At 47.5% G+C, this 17,479-nt stretch overlaps 1 protein-coding gene across 6 annotated transcripts in view; it reads left to right on the top strand.

Annotated features, from left to right (window-relative positions):
- Positions 1–17,479, top strand: part of tbc1d32 (TBC1 domain family, member 32) — a 53,864-nt gene that overhangs the window by 4,822 nt on the left and 31,563 nt on the right. For 5 of the 6 annotated variants that reach the window (XR_013629401.1, XR_013629400.1, XR_013629399.1 and 2 more), the window contains exons 15-30: positions 162–304; positions 666–793; positions 1,467–1,668; positions 2,135–2,214; positions 2,716–2,854; positions 3,740–3,827; positions 4,028–4,146; positions 4,488–4,607; positions 5,113–5,201; positions 8,197–8,319; positions 9,688–9,796; positions 10,668–10,761; positions 10,858–10,971; positions 12,749–12,832; positions 15,695–15,770; positions 17,116–17,231. Coding sequence is in view for 2 of the 6 variants with exons in the window: in XM_078794525.1 (XP_078650651.1) it covers positions 162–304; positions 666–793; positions 1,467–1,668; positions 2,135–2,214; positions 2,716–2,854; positions 3,740–3,827; positions 4,028–4,146; positions 4,488–4,607; positions 5,113–5,201; positions 8,197–8,319; positions 9,688–9,796; positions 10,668–10,761; positions 10,858–10,971; positions 12,749–12,832; positions 15,695–15,770; positions 17,116–17,231 (1,824 nt within the window). In the remaining 4 variants the exon portion in view is untranslated. The remainder of the gene's footprint in view (positions 1–161; positions 305–665; positions 794–1,466; positions 1,669–2,134; positions 2,215–2,715; positions 2,855–3,739; positions 3,828–4,027; positions 4,147–4,487; positions 4,608–5,112; positions 5,202–8,196; positions 8,320–9,687; positions 9,797–10,667; positions 10,762–10,857; positions 10,972–12,748; positions 12,833–15,694; positions 15,771–17,115; positions 17,232–17,479) is intronic. The other variant, XR_013629402.1, reaches the window with a different exon arrangement.

Here is a 17,479-nt window from a genome sequence, read left to right as displayed (position 1 = left end):
TATCTGGTAGACCTGGCCTTATCATTGCCCCATTACTCCTCCGCCTCCCTTCACTTTATCACGGGGGCGTCACAGCTTGACATGACCATCATAATCATCATAATTATTATGAAATGCGCTATTCATCCAAGCATATTGTTGGTTTTTACACTTTGTGTCAGACTCGCTGTCGCCCAGCAGCCTGGTGATGTCAACACTGTGGATGATATGCGAGCGGGCCGAGTGCGCCGACGAGTGTCTCCACCAGGCGGCCGTCATCGAGACGCTGCTGGCGCCCGTCATCGCTCTGCTCGGCGGTCGCCAGGTGACTGACGCCACATATGTTTTAGTCACCTGTTAGTCACACCTTTTAACACTCCACTAGTCTCCTCAGGTATTACATATAAAATGTAAAAAAACATAATATATCACAGCTTTGCTGGGAATGCTTCTGGCTTCCCAACATGCCTTGCTTCACTTGTTTTATAAAACGTTTCCAGCTGTGTGTAGTCTAGTCCCACAGTACTGTAGTACAGTCGGCTCTTGCTATATCGCAGTTGGAATATTGCTCCCTCACTATATTGGATTTCTCAAAATATTATTTAAAAAATGATCAAGTGCTTTGTGGTTGTCGCTTAGGACGCTGTCACTAATATTAAATGGTTGTGTGTGTGTGATGTTTTCAGGCCAGATTAAAGAGCCCCGAGTCCATACTGCCTCTCATAGCTGACATCCTGGCTCGTATGGTGAACACAGACAGAGGACTAGCGCTCTTCTTGTACGAGAGGAACCTGCTTGTCGGCCATGGAGAGAGGTCAGACAACGACACTGTACATTCATTCTGGTCTCATATCATTCTTGTGCTTGAGCTTAGAGTCCACAGGTCATCCCGGTCCTGCTCACACTGGGCCTATGCCAGTTAAGAGCTGAAAGGGTCGGGTCCGTTTATGTCGACATGTATTGGAGTATTGTGAACTTTATCATTATTGCTACAATGTTTTTTGAAAGGCAGATTTGTGGTTGTCCAAATCAACAGAAAACAACAACAGACGACAGAAACCGAAGGGCCACTTACTGATGATGGATACTGCCCAATACTTCATTACGGTACATCATCTGGTGCCGATATCATTATCAACAGAAGAAAATGATACTGGTCGCCTTGTGCATCTGGAAGAAGCCACAAGGAAATGCGTCAGCAGTGGCTATTTTCAGTTATGTCAACGACCGCTTATGTCGACATGAGTCAGCCAGTCCGTGGGATGTCGACTTAAACGGGTTCCACTGTAGTTCCTTTTCCTAACTCACATTTGTTTGTGCATCAGCCCCCAGTTAGATGTCTTCACCGTGATGAATTTTACATCAGGAAAACACCCAGAGCCTCAAACAACATAAATAAGTCAGGAAATTGAGTCCGAGATGATTTTTCTTTGGCACGCAAATCAGCCTGTGCTGTATACCTGTCATCTTCTGTCTCCTACCCTCAGAGCCTCTGCCGCTTATGTTGTGGTTCAGTTCACCTTGAGGCTGCTGGATGAGGAGTTATCGTCGCCGGGCAAAGCTGACGTGCCGCGTGCACTGTGTGGGGCCTTCATCTTTGTGTGCAGGCAGATGTACAACACGTGCGAGGGCCTGCAGGTCCTGCGACCGTACGGCCTGCACAAGGCTGCCGCTGCTGCCTGGAGAAAGGTTTTCCTTCCTGCACCTCCTTCACGCCATGTTTGCTTACTTTCCATATGGAACCCACGACATCACACGTACCAACCAGGATGCACACAGCGGGAATCAGTCACCTGTGGCTAAACATGTCATCTCCTGTCACGCAGCCTATGGTTTCTTCTACAAACCCCAATGCAGGGGTGTCTAAAGTGCAGCCCGGGGGCTGTTTTTATATTGCATAGCCGCACATTCTAAAAATATAGTTTAACAAAAAAACTAACAACTTCACAAAAATATCAAATTTGGTAATTTTTCTACCAGCATAAAGTCAAAATATTAAGAGAAAACATAATTTTATGAGAAACAAACAACCCATGAAGGAAGTTGTAATTTTTGGATCCGCCATTTTGGAAAAGCGTTTGGACACCCCTGATGAAATTAGTGTTATGTGTATAGTTAATAGGTAATAATGACACTTGATTTTATGTATGCCTAGACCAGCTCCTTGTCAGAACGGGTTCTGTCTCCCGTGCCTGGAAACAACCCTGAAACATCCACCCAGGAAAGGCTGCGCATGTAAGACAAAACACATGACTTCAATGGTATCTTATATATTCTTATGGCAGAAACTCCCCAATACTTACAACCTGTCAATATTGTCAACAAGCTTTATTTACTGTAATATTGTTGTAGTATTTATTCCAACAACGAATGCCTGTGTCGGTTTTATTAACTTGCGTTTATTGAGTCCCCCCAGAATAGCTTGACCTCATGTTGGGGCCGACTAGCCCATGTTGACATTTAAAGGTGGCCTTGTGGATGATTGATGACTGCTGGGGTCCATAAAACCCCACGTTACGTGCACTGACAACGGGGCTAATCTCTCCATGACCGTAACGAGTCGGGAAGCCTCGTCGGAATAGCCGTGCAGGCCAGGAGAGGTGCTTTATCGCATTTATTAACTCCCTAACTGGTTATGAACGTGTGCAGGTCGCTACGTTGACAGTAGCTAGCATGGATCGGAACAGGAGAACACCACATGGCTAATCATTGTTGTCTTCTCTGTCTTGGGAGCAGGCTCGTGTGGGAGGAGACGTTGTTGGACAGCCTGTTGAACTTTGCCGCCACCCCCAAAGGCCTGCTACTGCTTCAGCAGACTGGAGCCATGCAGGGGTGCATCTCCTACATGTTCTCCCGCTTCAACAAAAAGCTTCAGGTAGCTTTCTTTTGGAGGATTATTGATACGTCGGACCCAACACGTGCAGGAAAATGTGTCCTTGGTGCAGGTACACAACAAGGGTGCACAAATTTAGCTGATGTTGCAGAACCTGATGTAAACTTTCCAGTTGCTGAGTCACACTGTTGTAAAGTGGTCGATACGAGTTAAAATATAAGTGAGCGTGATAAAGCTTTTGGCGCCATCCCAACAGAAATGTGTAGCATTTTAGCTTGTTTTAGTGCTGATGCCGTTCAGGGGAAGGGCAGCTCTTATGGATGACAACAACTTCATCTTCACTTGATATTGTTGTAAATGGCTAGCACTTCAAGCAACACCGAGCTGCCCAAAGCGGGCTACAACAATTGTCATGGGTGGACTGACACAAAATGACAGAGAAAGGGCACAAAGAAAGTCTCCCAAGTGGTGCACGTGATGTTTAGACTTCACTCCAATGAAAGGTTCATGTGTTCAGTGTGCAGGAGTTAGGGGTGCATGGCTACAGGCCACGTACCTGAAGGGGTACGTCACTGTAAAAAGTCTGCTGTAACACAAGCATGTCCGCCCTCGGCGTGGATGTTGTGTCTCCTCTTTAGTATTCCTGCACGGTGTCGCTGGCTAATGCAAACCTTGAGAGCATCCCCGCGTGCACTCAATTTAGCGCCATTGTTTACTCATTCTTGTAATTGCCTCCCTTGTTTGTGTTGTGCTTTAATTAAGCACCATAATTACATTCAGGTCTATTTTTAGTCCAAGCCACCCGCACACCCTCAAACGTCGACGTGTAATTGGGTTCCCGTGCCGCTTTGCCATTTCATTCTTCATGTCTGTGTGCTGTTCAAATACGTGGGATTCCGCTGACTGTTTCTCCTCCGCATGACGTAGGTGAGCCGCTGTGAGAAGTTTGGCTACGGCGTCATGGTGACACAGGTGGCGGCGACGGCGGCGGGCGCGGCGGCTCTGCACCGATCCGGTACGGCCCACACTGACACACACTGTAGCTGGGATGTCAAGGCTGCGAGCCAGTGGTGTTTTAGCCTGGTCGGCATCAACTAAGCCAACTAAAATAACATGTTCTACTATCAACAAGTTGGACAGCTGCATGGCAAACATCCAACTAAGAACAAAGACGTGCTAAAGTGGGTGCTAACAAATTGTCTTGTTGTGTTCCAGGCTTTGTGCAGGCCTTGGTGCTGGACCTCTGGTCGGCTCTGGAGTGCAGCAGTGAGGATGCCAGGGTGGTCCGCCCCAAGCCCACTCCTATGGATCCAATCGACAGGACCTGTCTCAAGGTACCCAGTGTGTGTGCGTGCAGTGAATACAGGCAGCTAGTGAATTGTGTGTGTGTGTTTGTCACTGGCTGCTTTACAGTACAAGCTGCTTTATTAGCGTGTTTGCTGCCAGCTGCATTTACTGGAGCGCCCAGAACCAGCTCTTTAAACAACCAATTATTCTTTGCACTGGTCTCCTCCAGTCCACTCACTGCAGGCTTTTGTCACTGCAGCGTCGGCTGCTGGATCAGGGTGTCTTTAATGGTCGTGATTAAATGATGCTGTTATCTCAAGCCTCATCCTTGTTGTGCCTTTGACCCGGTTATGTGTGTTTGTCTGGCTGGGGCGCCTTGTGTGTCTAGTCTTTCCTCTCCCTGGTCAACGTGCTCTCCGCCTCCCAATCCTTGTGGCAGCTGCTGGCTGGACAGCCTTTAGCCAACAAGATTGAATACACATTGAGGGAGGTGCCAAGCTCTGTAGCCGTGAGTGGACACACACACACACACAGGCACATGCAAAAGAATAGAATAGGTCCATTATGTCATTGTTGCAGAACAATGAAAAGCATTCTAGCGGCATATTCCATTAAGAGATTCTGTTTGAGGAGACCCAAAGTGTGAGTATCTGCACAAAATAATTACAGCAGCGTGCCACAGAGAGCGTGGAATATTGCTTTGACCACATAAACCGTGAAGAACATGCACACGGAGCACACACTGTACACAACCTCCAAGCATGCACACTGATACTCACACACACACACACACACACACACACTCCTGGTGCATGCAGTCCCTATTCTATCCATTTGAGGGCATGTGTGCACTTACCATTGGGCCATTCTAACAGCAATGCATCCTTACTTCTGCATACACACACACACACACACACAGAGAGAAACAGATAGACCAATACACAGTTTCCAGCTAAAACATCATAAATATAATCACAGTTGTGAGTTTGACAGCCCCTCGCTGTGCTCCACAGGATGTGATTGACAGGCTGATTGCTGTGAATTCGGCCGCCAAGATCCACGCCCTCTTCCACTACGAGCAGTCGCACGCATTCGGCCTGAGGTGAGAGCGACGCTGTCACACGTTTAGCACGCACAATAATAACAACCACCACAGCGGTGGCATCGCTCCACTGCACGCAAACAAGCCCGACGTGAGCACATTAAGTGGTGAGGTGCTTTCACAGGACCCCCCCTCCACCCCATTGAACATACACACACCTCAGCCCCTGGCAGTGTTATATAACCCTGACGTGGCTCTTTATTCCGTCAACATGCAGAATACTTTAAAAGTATTTATGCAGCATGCTTTAAAGTATGCTGCATAAAAAGGAAAGCATTACTTGGAATAAGAAATAAGCTACTAGACTTTGTGTGTGTGTGTGTGTGTGTGTGTGTGTGTGTGTCTGTGTCTGACCACAGCGCTGTAGCGGGAATTAAGGCCCTCATCCTCCATAATTTGCTCAGGTGTTGATGTGTCACACTCCACATTATGGAGAATAAATAACTTCTCCAGGAATGTTTTGTTCTCCTTCAGAATGTCTGCTTTGACAAACGGAGCACACACAGAGTCAGCACATATCTTTACATAAATTTACACATACAAACAGTCCTCTATTATTTTCATTTTACCACTTTTTTTTGCAACATATTGATTCTCCTGGTTTGGGATTCTGCCACTGAATCATGACAGACATTCAGCGTATTTCAATGATGTTCTAAAGAAACAGAACAACAGTGGAACCTCGGGTTTCATTATTAATCCGTTCCAAAAGGTCAGGTGAAAACCTAAACCTAAGTGAACGGAGGTGCTTTTCTCCCCCATGGACTCCTTTCCAAAAAACACATTGGATACAGAATAATTCTAGTTTTACATGTAGAGTCTGGAATGTACCACTGGCCATAACATAGCAGCCATGGGGTGAAATCTGCCCCTGGGCCGCAATTTGGACACCCCTGAGTTAAAGTGAGCGACTGCTTACTAGCCGTTGAGGAATGCCCTCGAGCAAGGCACCTCAGCCGTGAAGGAATCTGCTGGGCATCTCCATTTAATACACTTTTTAGTTATAGCGGGTCACACTTCACGAGTCCTTTCCACACTGATTTAGGTCATCATGAGGTAACTTGGGGTCTTGCTGCCTTGCTCAAGAGCATCCATCTTTAATGGCTTTTTAGTCCGCGGGTTTGTGCAAGCTGGATCGCTATCATCAGCATCAGTGTTCAAGTGCCCTGATGGAAGTAAACCACCTGGTGAAGATGAAGAGCCAACATGCCTTCACCTCTTCTCTCCGTGCTGGCAGCAGCCTTTGCTGCCATGGCAACAAGCACTCGCCCTGCCTGCATTGATTGGGCGCCTTGGCTACACCCTCCCCACTGGTGATGGATTAATGCACACAAGAGAGTGTGTGTGTATGTGTGTGTGTAGAAGGTAAATTGCGGCCATGTTGTCCAGCACACACATTGTTAGCAATATGAGTTGTTGACATTTGCTGTAAATACTGTAAGGCTAACATGACTTGGAACCTCGAGAGGTCCTTCTCGGCCCCTCCCACTGCTTTCTCATCTGTTGCTATCAGTCAGGCCCAGTGCTAGCATGGCTGCTGAGTCAAGTGTCAGGGTGTCTCCTGGCAGAGCCAAATGAGGCTTGGCATCGATCTGGAAAGATGCATGTCCTGTGGAGTCTTTTACAGGCACATCCCCGGCCGTGAGCGGCTAATTGATTAACACTCCAGCAGGCCCATTATGCTGCTTTATTGTATCGCCATCAGTGTGTGTTTATTTGCCCGTGTTGATACAGCCGCACGTCTGACAAGTGGAGATCATGTCAGCTCTTAATAGCTCAGAGGTGATGTCATTTACCTCCGATCGGGAGTTCTTGTGGATTTGGATCTGATGAAAAAAGAAAAGTATGCGGGCCGTCAGGATAACGGATATGTTGCTGGACTATAATTGTTCTACAGATTGTTGCTGATAAACCATATGGTTGTTCACACCATGTTTTCATGAATGTAATGATAAATATTGCATCATGGAAGTACAAAAGTATATATTTAACATTAGAATTGGAGCTTTAAAATAATATAAACCACAAATTAAACAAAAAAAGAACAAAAAAAGAATTATCAGACATGCACGGTGAGTGAGGCAAAAACTGGAGTTTTATTAGTATCAACATTTTTACTTTTTCTTATTACTTTCACAACTTTGGCCCCATGGCGGGTTATTTTCAGTAGCAGTCACACTCGATAAAGAAAATGCATCCATCCATGTTAGTCGACCGATGAAAACCGGATCATATGAAAGGTTTGACTGTCGTCCGTCAGACTTCTGAAGTGTCCTATTCCCAGGGAGGACCTTCTCAGACAAAGTGAAACCAGCTTTGCTTCTCACCTCCCTGGTTTCACGAAAGGAAAGGCCACGGGGTCTGACAAGCTAGAAGCCCCTCGCCCGGCGGCTGTCACAGCCAGTGAGACGAGTTGTCAGTCACGCTTGAGTCCAAGCATCTGTCCTGCATAACAGCAGACACGGCAGCCACTTGAGGAGGAGGAGCTGGACACAACATTAGGAACATCTGCAGCAGCTACCATCATGGGTTCTGTTGTGGTTGCAGCGGTGGGGTCTCATGTGTTACCTATGAGATGAAAGTGTATCATCGTGGGACATGCACGTAGATTAGACCGATAAAACCCATCACGCCTTTTCATGTTTGTGCGTCGGGCCTTGTAAGGTACAAAGCCTCTGCGTCTTTTCTTTTTTATTCCATTGTCTCTGCAGAGTCTCAGCAGAATGCTTAAGCCTGGCATCATTACCAGCATTTGAAAATGAACCGTGAAGGCTTCTCGCGGGGATTCCCACTTTTACAAAGCTAGCGAGTGAAGCTGCTGGGGAAAATTGGGTTCGCTAATCCGGTTCCTGCAGACATTCATAGGAGGAAGTAGACGGGGGTGGTGGGGGTAGTCTGCATGATGGCACCCTGTCTGACACTTAAGAATGAGTTGGTGCTTTATTGTTCTATCCCAGTACCCAGTACTCGTTCCATGTTGTTGTTGTGGTTGTAGGCTGCTGAGCGTGCTGTGCTCCAGTCTGGACTCCTTCCTCCTGCTCGAGAGCCAGTACGGCATCTGCTCCATGCTGCTTCAAAGCCAGCGGGAGAACGTGGCCGACCGGGACGCCAGCAGCAGGTAAGGCGCTCGCCCACGTGTGCGGCTGCGTTTAGTGGAGTGGGTGCAAAACCTTGACTGGTTGAGACCGTTTTAAAGGTTGAACTTGCGGAGGGTCACGGTGACCGCCGGAACACTTGAAGCGCAAATGCCAAGCGCTCAGCGGGCTCACCGCTCGGCTGCCGGAGGCTTTGTTGAACATTTCAGGGGTCCGAGCTGCCGAGGCTGATAGTTGTGTTTCTTGACTCTTGAAAGGTTCACACATGCTCAAAGGCCAGGTGTACACGTGCACTACCTGCCACATTGTTGGTCTAATCCTGCACTGGCTGGACTTACATGTGTGATCCATGACCCACGTACCTCATTGTTGGAGAATACCAGTTTAAAGCGGTCCCATCCTTTTCAAATGATATCAGATAGATTAGGTAGATGTCTCCAGGGTAAATGTGTCTTCTTCTTGGATTCGACTGTCCTGGCTCTTATCTCCCAATGATAAACCACAGGAGACTGAGAAGATGTTTAGATCATCTGAGTGGTGCAGCACTGATAACATGTACGACTGCATCGTGAGACAAATCAAGTTTATAAAACGGCGTGACGTGCCATGCACACTTGTGAAAAGTAATCATGGCCAGGCAGGAGAAAGTGTTTGCCTGCCTTGTCGCAGATAAGATGAAATAAAGCGGACAGGAAGTGAAAATGTTGGGAGACTATTTGTCATGCGAATAACTGCGGCCCCAGTTCGGGCTCATGTACGAAGAAATAGCCTCCAAACGCCAACTCACGTATCACGTCAGAACATTTTGTAAGATGGCAACTTGTTCATACATCTGCTTTTTCCTGTCTCCATCATCATCATCGTCATCATAGCTGACCCCCAGCATCACCTCTTTCTATTTCCCTGCATCCGCCATCTTACTCTGGCGATGATCCCAACTGTGCCCTCATTTGTTTCCACAAAGCATCGTTTGAGTTGAATTCATGGACTTGAGACTGCATAATCATTTTTGCCAATTGCGTACAAACCTTCACACTGAGTGCCGTGCAAGACAGTCGTCTACTTTTATTGCCAATTTCAAGTCCAAATTGCTTGGGCGATTGGCACTAAAGCAGTTAGCATTGAAGCTTAAAATGCGGTAATATTGGGATATTCACACATCTGATGAGGAGCGCTAACACGCTAACGCGCTTCCCCTCGCAGCGATAATGCACTGACGCTGCCGGCATCTGCGACCTCTGCGACCTCTGTTCTCCGTGCAACGGCTGTAATTGCGCTTTTCAGAGCCATCTTTTCATAGTTGGAGTGTGTTAAAGGTTTTTATTACCACTGAGCAACACGGTTCGGTTTGGGTGTGGAGGTCATTTTTTGCTGTTTTGAAATCTTCTCAGAGGCTGCATCATCGACAGTCTGTCCGTGGAGAGGAACCACGTGCTGGTTCGCGTGGCGCTGGTCGGAGGCCCGTCTGAAAGGAGACTTCCCCCTCGAGCCCTGCAGCAGGTCAGACTTCCTTCCATCCATTATCTTTGCTGCGTATCCTGGTAGGATAACCGGTAGGATTTCAGACTTTGACATATAAAACAGCTACGACTTGAAATTACTGTTTTTTTTAATTCACAAATGACACTTCAGCGGTTGTTTGAAGCACATAGTCTCGCAGGAATCGGGGATCGGATATCAATTATTCAAGTCTTGTCTCAGCGAACAGAAAACAGGGTTTCATTTAAGAGGAGGTCACGGAGAGGATATGACACATTTTAAAGGGAAGGAGGGGGTGCAGACGCGTCTCCTTCACACTTCACAGGTTTGTTTATTCCTCCTGTGCGAGAAGAAGCTGTGATGTGGTGTGAAGTTTACAAGCAGGATCACGACCCGCTCTTCCTCACTGCGCCGTTTAACCATTGCGTCTTAAACTTACTTTCCAATTTGCTGCTTTACAGACGTAGCTGGAGGTCGGAAGATAGCGCTAGGCCATCCAAACCTGGGATGTCTTCAATGTGTTCCAGTGTTCAACCATGCCTAAGTTTCAGATAATGTTTGCTAAATTGGAAGTGAGCCCTGGTGGGCGGAGCTTTCATAAGCATGTTGACGTTTTCAGCCTTTTCCTCGGATACTCATATTTAAAGCAGACGTCAGTCATGCTGTTCCACGAAATTAAATTGGGATTTCTCGCCGTGTGAGACCACCTAGCTAACTGTTTAGACAAAGGTGGATGGAATCGTTAAGCAGCAGTATGAGAGCCTTTAGCAATCTTTCATTGATGCAAACCAAACATAAATCACTCATCAACTGGCTTCCAGCCGTCTGATCAGAGGCTTAAAACATGAAGACTCGAGAACGTTGACGTCTCATTGATGTGTTTGATATGCAGGGGGATGATCCTTATCCGTGGCCCATGTTCTCATCCTTTCCTCCACCATCCTGCTACACGCTGGACCCACCAAACCCCCAACACAATCCACTGGGTGAGTTTCCCTCCGTCAAGGTCAGGGTCTGGGTCTGGGTCTGGAGCTGGGTAACCAATCGCCCACTTCCCCTCAACTGCATCCACTGTTTGACAGAGCCTGAGATGAGCGCCTTCTTGACCACCAAGATGGAGGAGAACTGGATGGAGTCGTGCCGCCAACTTTACTGTAGAGTTCTGACCAGCGGGCAAAACAGCCTGAGTGGCGCAGGTACATCAAACTCAATAGGGTTGTTTCTTCTCTATGGACAAGGACAATTACCTCCAAAAACAATCAAAGGGCATATTAACATCAATGTGCTGGACATGGAAATATGTCTGAAAGGTGGCCTAGAAATGTGAGGATGATAAACATAAACATACACGTACCTAGCCATCTGACATCTTCAGTGACTGGGTTCCTTCCCCAACACTAAACATCAAGTATTGGAAGTATTGGAGTATTTGAAGACCATCTATATTGTATAATATTGTGACATCCTGAGCTTCAAAAAAATGTGAATATTAGTCAAAGACAATACAAACTATAAAAAGTCACATTTGGAGTCAGCGGAGCAGATACCAGACCGATGACTGTAGCTTTCTAGCTGCCACCAGAGAGACAGTGGAGCCAGGTCAAATGTGTAAACAAAGATGGTAGCGTAGTCCAACTTCAATATGAGTCAAATGTGAGTGATCACACGCTGCTTGGATAGGCTTAGACTCTGACAAGATACGTTTCATCTCCACAAACATTTATCAGGTCGCACATGCGGAACGAGACGGAAACTTGACTTGTAATGTCTGGTGTTTTAGTCGTTTTGGAAGCGAATTAGTCGCAGTCTGGAGCCCTGGTTATTGAAAGGTTGATGAAGATTGGTTGAGAAACGTGACCGGAGGCACGCTAAGTGTGACAGACAAAAATCAATAGAAAAGTCATTCCATTTCTTTCTACTTTGCTGTGTTGCTCACACACATGTACACACACACACACATGTACACACACACACACTACAACCTTTGAAGAAGTCCTCATCGCCGCTTTGAAATGTCACGCTCACTCCCTTCATCTAAGCGGGAGCAAATTTACGCGTGACTCAGCGGGACAAAAACAAGTCACAGTGAAGGCGGAGTCATCTTGTCATAAACGCATCAAGTGTGCACAGGCTGCTCGTCTTCATCAGCACGCTGTCCTCCTCCTCCTCCTACTCCTCCTCTTCACTCCCTTTTTACAGCCCCCACTTAAGGCGGGGAGGGCGGTGATGCCGATTTATCGCGCCTCCCTTTGCCTTTATGCGGCCCGTCATTAAGCAGACGTTTTAAGAACTCTTCATTGGAGGAAATTGTAGCACTTACTTCTAATGAGGAATCAATTAGGGCCGCTTCCTCCGCAATTTATTGAGCATTCACTTGTTGTTTGGTGCCTCGTGCGCCGCCATGCTGCGATTATCACTTCCTTTACGTGATGGACATTAATGGCGGCCTCCATCTGTACACCCAGTGGAGTGTATTTACACGCCATACCTTGCTAGCTTGGCAGCACTTTTATGCCTTTGCCAACCGCTCGCTGGACATACGCAAATTTCATTCAAAAGTTGGGTTGATAATGAAGATTAGCGTAGTTATCATTTACAGAGGCAGGGAGCGGAGAAAGCTGGGGGTCGGGAACCTTTTGGCTAAGAGAGGCAAAATATTTTATTTATCTTCCATCCAAACGCTTATCCTCATTAGGGTCGTGGGGTTATGCTGGAGCCTATCCCAGCTGCTGAGAGGCGGGGTCGTGGGGGGACTGGTGGCCAGCCAATCACAGGGCACATATAGACAAACAACCATTCCATGAGCATCTTTAACATACACAATGTATCAAGAAGTCCCCCCCCAGTGTAAGCAGTCAAGGTAATTACGTCTCGCTAGTGTACTACTTATTATCTGACGTCTAATTGCTTCCAAGCTTCTTTTGTTGCCTTTGTGTTGACGTAGTTTGGTGCCTCCTTTGCTTTTGTGCGCAGTGCTGGCTGACCTCCTGGAGAAGGCTGTGGTCCATCTGTCCAAATCTTCTGCAGAACACGTCTTCTCTCCGCCTCAGCACAAAGGTCAGTGCAGAGCAACAAACAAGCACTGGGCTTTTTTTCCCAGCAGCTCGTGTGTAAGAAAGGCAGCTAAACGGCGGCCCGTGGCTCAGCAAAGTGAGGGCAGGGACGCCAACGTGAACTCTGCTCTCTCGGCGGCTGCTGCCGTGTGATAATAAGACGCTTTTGGAGGAAATCAGCCTGCCCTGTTTTAAGGCCCGCCGACTGAGCTATTTGTTTGTGGGTTCAAGGAAAGACCGTGGAGGTAAAGGTGAGGGAGCGTCCCAGCTGGAGGAGATATGGAATAGAAATCACCTCAGCATGGCGGCCATGCTTCTTCACACACAGAAACATGGCTTGTTATTCCTCTTCATTTCAGTCTATCGCACTCCAGGTTAAAACGTGTTGCGTTAGCATATCAAACAAGGGCTGTCAGCAGGTTGGTGTTGGGGAGCCGCTGGGCTAAACAACCTGATCACGGGCCGCCGAAAAGCATCCACCGCTAATTAGTGCATCTCCAGCTTCGCCGTGCACGGAAACTGTAACATTTCCCACCGGCGCTGAGGTGCTAATTGCACGTTTCGCTCTTATTTTCCCCCCCTGCAATTTGCACAAATTACATTCATGATGTACACCACCAGAGGAAAACTTTTGATAGCATCTGAGGTGACGAACCCGGGTTTTAATTGTGCCATTTGTGGTACTTCTGTACGATGTGATGAGACGCAACCAGAGAGTCGTATGCTTCGGCTAAGATAACAAGGCTAACAAGGCTCCAGTTCACGGTTTTTACACTTCCTGATCTCCTGACTCTGTGGCCAACATGGTGACCACCAGGCTGGGGTTTGCACAAATGAATGAATTGCTGTTCATGGTGGACTATGGTGTAGTATTAGTCAAGCGTATTCAAATACAAGTGGTACACGTATGTAGTATTGTGGTCACTAGGTAGGCGTAAGGACGCAAAACGTTGATGAGATGTTACATCACCTATCACTGCAGCCGGCTGCACGAGTGGTTAGCGTGCAGGCCACACAGCTAGGAGACCCGGGTTCGATTCTCCACTCGGGTATCTCTGTGTGGAGTGTGCATGTTCTCCCCGTGCATGCGTGGGTTTTCTCCGGGATCTGGAGCCCTAAGACACGGGTCACCAAGACACCGGCAACTAACTGATGGAGTTGTTGGGGACCAATCAGACTTCTTCTCTGTAACAAGCCTCGCCTTCACGGCCCTTTTGTGGCGGTGTTAACAATGGCCTTCGTCTCCCCTCCTCTTCTTCGCTTTGGTGGCATGATGAAGCCGCTCTGGTGTGCAGATCTGTCCACGCACGCACACATGCACACACACACATGCACACGCACATGCAGGACTAAATTCAGCACTTCTAATCAATCCTGTCAAATACCCTCTGAGGAGATGAGAAGCCAACTGGGCTTATGGTGAATTCTGCCACACACTGTGTGTGTGTGTGTGTGTGTGTGTGTGTGTGTGTGTGTGTGTGTGTGTGTGCGCTGGACAGACGTCGCCTGAAGCCTCGGCCCTTCTTGAGAGCGCTCTCATTGTGCGGTGAGAGCAGACTCATTTGGCAAGCATTAACCTCTGTCACATCAGCGCTGTGTGCCGCATCTCCTCAGCCTTCACGCTCCTCGCTGATGAGGGCGGCCCACGCTTGAAATTCAGGTGGCCTGCACAAAAAGGCCGGCGTGGCTTTGCATTCTAATAGTCCTCTTCCCAAACTACACCCACTGGCTCTTGAATCGGTCCTTGTTTAGGTCGCACATGCCCACGCAAAAATGTTTCATTGATGTCCATTTCTAGACCATGCTCCCCTCATGGCTCCTCATATCTGACCAATGCGTTCTTGACAGGGCCAGATGCCTTCTCCAAGGACACAAACACATGTAGACTGGTTGGGCGAACTCCGCCCACACCCTCAAGAACCCTGCCGAGAGTCTGAAGCTGGTCTACAGATCCAAGACCAGGACCAAGCCACACCGCTGCTCCTGAGTCTGAGGTTCTGTGGCAATAAACAAGGACTATTTCCTTACCTTTAATTTCACAGCCGCCTTTTCCAGAATAATAAATGAGTAATTCCTGCTGTGACGTCGCCTCCAGCGACAAAAGGGCCTAAACCCAATCAGAACAAAACGCAGCATTCAGTGTTGGGTTGGCGCTGTTGGCAACGCACACGCCGACATACTTGTTGTTATTGAAGTTTCAATTTAGACGTGCAGGGCCACCTAATAGATCAGCCTCTTCCTGGCGGCGCCGCGCAAACGGTGAGAGGCAACAAATCAGAGTAGTAATAATAATGTTCACTTCGCCGCGCAGACAGGAAGCAATGGAGGCATTTTTCAAAACAAACTGTCAGCCCTGGCACGTTATCACCCTTCCTCGCTGTGTTCCCTTCATGCAATTACGGCTGTAACGCCGCAGAAACTAATACGCTTTCATGGCCGCCGCCACTTAGCGGTGCTACGTAAGAGCGGCCGGTGGGACTGATGGTGTGCTCTGCTGTTATCTCGCCGAGGGGAACGTTTGGACTCCAGATGAAGAGCTTTCCCACGCTGCTCATTTGAACTATTCTTCCCAGCCCCCCCTTCCTAATTGTGTCAAAATGGCACCAAAGTGGTGCCAACCGTTTCCAGCGATGCCCGCAAATTGATATAGTTGATATATATTTTAGTTGTAAAAAATGTCTCATTCCATTAGGTCAGATGACAACAGAAACGTATGAAAACTCCAGTGAAATAATTATACATGAGGGATGAGTGGACCTTAGTTTTCATGCAGTACATGTATGAGGACTGGAGGAAACGGAATCATATGAATCACGGCATCACGTGTTTGGCCTTCTTCCTTACATCTCATGTCATTGTTTTACAGAAGAGGAAGAGGAGGAGGATGTGGATGCCATTGTCTTATCGCCCGTGGAAATCCTTGGGATGGATGTCTGTTTGAGGTATTTTTTTACCTTGGGGGTGCTCACACTTTTTCAGCCTGTCAACATGATCCATCTCTTACTATGAAACATTCTACATTTGCTATCAAACATTACACATGTACAAGAAATGATATTGATTACGCAAAAGACAATGTAGCCCAAGTCAAGGCAACACATCAATTTCCTTTCATAAATGGCCACATGGTCCAATTCATCATATCGTTACAGTGTGACCAACGAAAGTGTAGAAAACACAGCCTCAACTCGCCTCTACAAGCCAATGGATAACTTTTATTGTAGATATGGCCATCTTGCCACTCACTTTATGGAATAAATCTGGAATCAGAATCAGGAAGTTCCATGTCTGTGTAGAGACTGAGGCTTCATCTTAGCCGCAGGGGGGCAACCACCAATCAGAAGGAGCTTGATGTCAGCTGACCCCGATCTAAACTACCTAACGTAATGGGCATTCCTGTTTAAACCCATCAGAGTTGTGTTGAGTGCACCATTTAAGCCCCGCCCTCACAGGACCAACCTGCATGCAAAGAGAAATGTACTCAAAATATGGAATAGTTGCTCAATTGTGTTTTTACATAAGGAGTTACACACATTGATGCTTATCTATTGTTTTCTTCTATTTAGTCTATTTAGAAGGCGCCTTGTCTTCTTCTTCCCAAACGCTTCAATGCTGTGAGTAGATCACAGCCTATTATAGCATCCCCAGATACCTTGCATTTAATGTTACTGCTTAGTGCTATTTGGGGGAAGTAAAACCTCCAAAGTTGCACAATTTGTTTTGATGTAAACAGCAGCATAAGCCTGAATGCTTTTCCCACACACGCGCACACACACACACACACACACACACTCTAATGATGTCAACGTGTCTTCCGCTGCCGCTGCTCTCGTGCTACCAGCGTGATAAAGCGTGATAATGAACACGCTCCTGCAGCCGCCGTGACCGACATAACCGTTGTCACACTGCTCCTTTGCATCCGTAATGACGCCACGTCGCCCCCTCCGCCACACCCCCGAGGAGAACATTCTGGCAGCAAGCGAAATGCTGCAATGCTATAAATGTTGTGTTTAGTGCACTGTGGGGTTTGTCAGATGCGAGCGAGTTGTTGCGTTGTGGCTCCCAAGCCGTGGTTTGTGTTTGTTGCTCAACGCTTTCTGTACAGGCTCATTTTAATGTGCGATAGATGGATAAAAAATGACATTTTATCCATCTTAAATGTCAGTGTCATTGGTTGTAACTTGGTTAGCCTCCCCTTCCATTCATTTTGCCTCAAAGCAGTCAAAGTATAAATATTCCGAAACAAAGCAGGGCCAACAAAGGTGTGTCTTTATTTGCCCCCTGCAGGTATGGCGCCTCCCTCAAGCTCCTCCAAGAAGATGCACGCAGAAGCCTGACACTCCTCACCAAGCACGTGAAGATCTTCTTGTCCCGTCGGAGAGTCCAAACGTCCCCAGAGCTGCGTATCCTTTCAGCCGTCCACATCTTCCAGCAGACATTCCGCCCACGGGTCATGCTTGCTTACACCTTCCTTTATTTAGTAAATGTCAGGCTCCTCGTCATAACCAAATACCACCCTGACATTTAAGGGGTCTCTATTTTGGAGGCGCTCATGCAGTGATCACATTGTCACGAGTCACAAATGGCAACTTTCTGACAAAGGTCCAAAATGACAAGCGGAGTCTTTGTGGTCAGGAACGCCAACGTTGAC

This window comes from Doryrhamphus excisus, linkage group LG11 (assembly GCF_037039965.1).
Source record: "Doryrhamphus excisus strain RoL-2023G ecotype Guam linkage group LG11, RoL_Dexc_Guam_v1.1, whole genome shotgun sequence".
Taxonomy (NCBI): domain Eukaryota; kingdom Metazoa; phylum Chordata; class Actinopteri; order Syngnathiformes; family Syngnathidae; genus Doryrhamphus; species Doryrhamphus excisus.
Note: the sequence above shows the minus strand (reverse complement) of the source record. Positions and strands in the feature narration are given on the sequence as shown.